This window comes from Sebastes fasciatus, chromosome 13 (genome assembly GCF_043250625.1).
Source record: "Sebastes fasciatus isolate fSebFas1 chromosome 13, fSebFas1.pri, whole genome shotgun sequence".
Lineage (NCBI taxonomy): Eukaryota > Metazoa > Chordata > Actinopteri > Perciformes > Sebastidae > Sebastes > Sebastes fasciatus.
The window spans coordinates 34689924-34694923 of NC_133807.1; the positions used below are offsets into that span (position 1 = coordinate 34689924).

Here is a 5000-nt window from a genome sequence, read left to right on the forward strand (position 1 = left end):
AGAGATGGATAGATAGATAGAGAGATAGAGAGATAGATAGATAGAGAGATGGATAGAGAGATAGAGAGAGAGATAGATAGAGAGATGGATAGAGAGAGAGAGAGATGGATAGATGGATAGAGAGATAGAGAGATAGATAGATAGATAGAGAGATGGATAGATAGTAACTTTATTGATCCAGTTTGCAGCATCACAGTTCCATAGTGTAAAACATGTTAGTAAAAAGGCAGTAAAAAAATTAGTAGTGCAAACAAATATAGCAGATATAAAAATACAAGGAGATGAAAACTGTTAAAGTGAATCTAGTGCAGAGTAACAGCTGAGATACGGGACTATTAGAAAGTGCAGAAGAGACTGTTATAAAGGAGTCTAGTGCAGGTTAACTTAGTCTAAAGGGAACTGTATGGATTATTACCTGTCCTGCAGACCGTCCTCCTTTGTCCCCCCTTAGAGACACCGAGCTAACTGTGTATTCCTACTCTGTGGTAGTATTAGTATTTGTGGTAGTATTAGTTAGTTAGTATAGAAGTAAAGTACCTGAGTACTTGTTCCTCCTCTGACTGATGTTCAGGTTTAGTTGATTATATTTATATTAATAATCTGAATCAGTAAAATAATTAAACATCTAGTTCAATATGTGATCTCCAGTAAACCCTCTGACTCACTCAGGTTCACCTCTATAGGATTATATTAAAGTACTACTGAAGTACTACTGAAGTACTGCTGAAGTACTACTGATGTACTAGTGAAGTACTACTGAAGTACTACTGAAGTACTGCTGAAGTACTGCTGAAGTACTACTGAAGTACTAGTGAAGTACTTCTGAAGTACTAGTGAAGTACTACTGAAGTACTACTGATGTACTGCTGAAGTACTGCTGAAGTACTACTGAAGTACTGCTGAAGTACTACTGATGTACTAGTGAAGTACTACTGATGTACTAGTGAAGTACTACTGAAGTACTGCTGAAGTACTACTGATGTACTACTGAAGTACTACTGAAGTACTAGTGAAGTACTACTGAAGTACTAGTGAAGTACTACTGAAGTACTGCTGAAGTACTACTGATGTACTACTGAAGTACTACTGAAGTACTAGTGAAGTACTTCTGAAGTACTAGTGAAGTACTACTGAAGTACTAGTGAAGTACTACTGAAGTACTGCTGAAGTACTACTGATGTACTACTGAAGTACTACTGAAGTACTAGTGAAGTACTTCTGAAGTACTAGTGAAGTACTACTGAAGTACTAGTGAAGTACTTCTGAAGTACTACTGAAGTACTACTGAAGTACTACTGAAGTACTGCTGAAGTACTACTGATGTACTACTGAAGTACTACTGAAGTACTAGTGAAGTACTTCTGAAGTACTAGTGAAGTACTACTGAAGTACTAGTGAAGTACTACTGAAGTACTAGTGAAGTACTTCTGAAGTACTACTGAAGTACTACTGAAGTACTACTGAAGTACTGCTGAAGTACTACTGAAGTACTAGTGAAGTACTACTGAAGTACTAGTGAAGTACTTCTGAAGTACTACTGAAGTACTACTGAAGTACTAGTGAAGTACTTCTGAAGTACTACCGAAGTACTACTGAAGTAATACTGAAGTACTAGTATTGTATATTGAAAGGTGCCGATGTGATGATGTCATCAGCTTTAAAAACATCACTCTATCATTCAGATCATGTGATCAGCTCTGATTCCACTGTACCTGTGTGACATCATCAGGTGATGGCGAGGTCAGAGCGTGATGTCATCGACTTCTCGGCGCTGGAGAGAGAGCTGCAGGCGGCGGTGGAGTTGGAGCGGAGACACCTGAGAGAGAACGAGGCCAAGCTGAGAGCCGTCGGCCAGAGAGGCTCCTCCTACAGCCAGTTCAGGTCAGTCCACGTCCCGGAGACACTTCCAGGTCCTGGAGACACTTCCAGGTCCTGGAGACACTTCCAGGTCCAGGTGTTATCAGTCGGGCTGGGTGATGGATGGTTAAAGAGCGTGGTACTGATGATCTCTGAGGTCACGGGGCGGTGGGACGGTGGGACGGTGGCTCGGTGTGACGGCGGTCTGGGTGGAGAACAGGTTTCTATCGGCACGATGCCGCAATTCTGACTCTGATAGATACTCTGCCTCAACATCTGGATGCGGATACTGAAACCATCTAAAACATCAGGAATAGTAGATGACGAGTAGAACATGGAACTTAAAGGTAGAGTCCACGATGTTGGAAAGCTAGCATCATGTGAAAGTAGTGTAGGGGTTCTACTTTGGTAGGTTTTGGTTATTAGCAAATTAATTAATAAATAATAATATAATTATTAATATTAATAAAGATTATCAATAAACATTAATAATAAACGGGGCACCACCCTGGAATCAGGGACCAATGACCAAAACGTTAATATAGTCTCATTATATATGCTAAACTATCAATTTGGAACGTTGATTAATAATTAAATTAATAACTATAACCAAAATAGATAGTAAAGGTTGAAGGATATCGGAGTTCTTGACATAGCAGAGGTTGGCAGTATTCACTCTTGTGCAACATTAAAGAGACCAGCATGTATATTCCACAAACATTTATTTACAAGTTAATAAAGGTTCACAACACAATATTAATCTAACTAAATAACTAAACTAAACAAACCAAACACTGTGTGTGTGTGTGTGTGTGTGTGTGTGTGTGTGTGTGTGTGTGTGTGTGTGTGAGAGAGAGAGAGGGGGGGGAAACAAGATGGGTTCTTGTCTCAAAATGTCTGTATGGCCTACAAACAAAATGGCGGGCACTGTAAAACTACAAAGATGGCGGAATCAAAGATGGCGGAATCAAAGATGGCCATCAGCATGTCACCACATGACCTCTTTGTTCTTCTGAGAAGAAGGACAGAGAGGGGGGTGATGTGGGGTTAAGATTATCTGAAGCTGTATGTTTATGTTTAACTAATTCACAGTTTCTGTATGTGATCTTTATGTGTGTTAGAGATGCAGTGGGTTAGAAAAGATGGTTAGTTTGCATGCAAGACCTTGTCTATGTGAAGCATAAACTAAACACATCAGATGTGGCGAAGCCAGTTACCCAGATATCAAATACAGATAAATCACCACAGTCAAACTCAATGAATAACATTAAACCAAATCAATACAAGTACTTTCTAGAAATCAAAGTTGGACAGTCTTGCTCAGCCCTGCGCGATTGCTAATGCTAAGGCCCAGTACGTTACCAATCCATGGAAGAAAAGGGTTTGTGATTCCATGTGTTGAAGTTGTGGTTCCAAGTCAAAGAGGTCGTCTTTGCTGTTAGTTTGGTGCTAACTTCTTTGCTTGATAGCTTGAAGTTAGCTGGTGAAAAGGGCAGAGCACTCGCGTCGTCTGCCGTTTGGTTCCTTGGTTGCAATGGCTGTTTCCTAACAGGCCATTGATCAGAACCAGAACTGTTTTGCAAGTTCTGGACTTGAGAGCCGTTCACCTCAACCAGGTCAGCCTGGGTTGAGGAGATGAAGAGCAGAGAGAGCGCAGCAGCTCACCTCTCACACGTCAGGAGAGATGAGCAGATGAGACGAAAGAGAAGGAACAAAGAACATTCCTCTGGTTTTGTTCTGTGTGAATTTCACACCTAGGTGTGAAATGTTACTGTAGCCAATGAGGACTGAGATGAGTCCTGTGGTCAAGGATCAGGTTACTGAGGTCATGAGGTCACTTGAAACCAGCCAGATGCTGGGTCCCTACAGTAGCATCGCCTCAGGAGCTCCGTCTGATACTTACAGTTAAATGAAAGTGTTATTGATGTTCCAGAGATGTCCGTCAACGTCTCTTATGAACGTTGTTGTCACTACTGCATTGCATTGTGGGATATTTATGCCACCGTAGTGTCCAGCGTTGCATACTGTAATATTTCCCCAGGACTAGTCTGTAACTGACGTACTACTGGGTTCATACTGTAATATCTCACACACTGTTCCAGCTACTAAATAACATGTTAGTGGAATTTAGGACGCAACAAAAGTTTGTCTTTAACTTTGGCTTTAACTCCCTCAAGACGTTCCAGGGTCCTTGAATGAGTTCCAGGCTCAGAGTGTCTCTGTGTGTCTCTCAGAGACCTGGTCCTGTCCTGCCACCTGAAGCCCCTGGACAAGAAGGATAAAGACGGAGCTCCTCGGAAACAGCCCTGGAACCCCGTCGCCCCGAGCAACCAGTGATGTGTGGTCGCCCCGAGCAACCAGTGATGTGTGGTCGCCCCGAGCAACCAGTGATGTGTGGTCGCCCCGAGCAACCAGTGATGTGGGGTCGCCCCGAGCAACCAGTGATGTGTGGTCGCCCCGAGCAACCAGTGATGTGTGGTCGCCCCGAGCAACCAGTGATGTGGGGTCGCCCCGAGCAACCAGGGATGTGTGGTCGCCCCGAGCAACCAGGATCAACTTGACTTTGAACTTTTTACTGTGATTTTAATAAAAAGTATTTTTCACAACGTCTTCAGTCATACCTGGTTTTCGCAAGTTAATAATGACATGAATTCTTATTATTTCTAGTCTGTGTCTGAGCTGCAGAGCCTCAGTGTGACCAGCAGGTGGAGCTGAAGAGTTAAACATTAGAACCCCAGCAGAGGAGGAAGTACTACCTGTAGTAGTATTCTCATTACTAGTACTTTAATACTCTGATGAGTGAATGGAGTCTGGTGGACACGTGTATTATCTGTAGTTTAGTTTTCTTATAAACTGAGTCTGAGTCAGTTTATATGAAGTCTTATTGTGTCTGATGTGAAACAGGAAGTGGTTTTGAGCTGAGCTGGTTCACACAGACAGGAGGTCTCACTCTGAACTCATTCCTGTAGACTAAAACCCCTCACTCCTGCTGGCGGCCTGCTCGGTCCTTGAGAGGTCCTGGAGTCCATCAAGAGGTTCCAGGGAACATTCAAGGACTTCCAGCGTCCTTTAGAGGGCTCCAGGGTGTTCCACGGATCTCTTTCAAGGACTTATGGGATATTTTGAAGCACTCTACTCTCACA

The 5000-nt window shown here is 42.7% G+C and overlaps 1 protein-coding gene across 2 annotated transcripts in view; it reads left to right on the forward strand.

Annotated features, from left to right (window-relative positions):
* Nucleotides 1-4467, forward strand: part of dnaaf19 (dynein axonemal assembly factor 19) — a 7812-nt gene extending 3345 nt beyond the window's left edge. For both annotated transcript variants that reach the window (XM_074657142.1, XM_074657143.1), the window contains 2 exons: nt 1730-1881; nt 4092-4467. In XM_074657142.1, coding sequence (XP_074513243.1) covers nt 1733-1881; nt 4092-4194 — 252 coding nt within the window. In that variant the 5' untranslated portion in view covers nt 1730-1732 and the 3' untranslated portion in view covers nt 4195-4467. The remainder of the gene's footprint in view (nt 1-1729; nt 1882-4091) is intronic.
* Nucleotides 4468-5000: the final 533 nt, after the last annotated feature.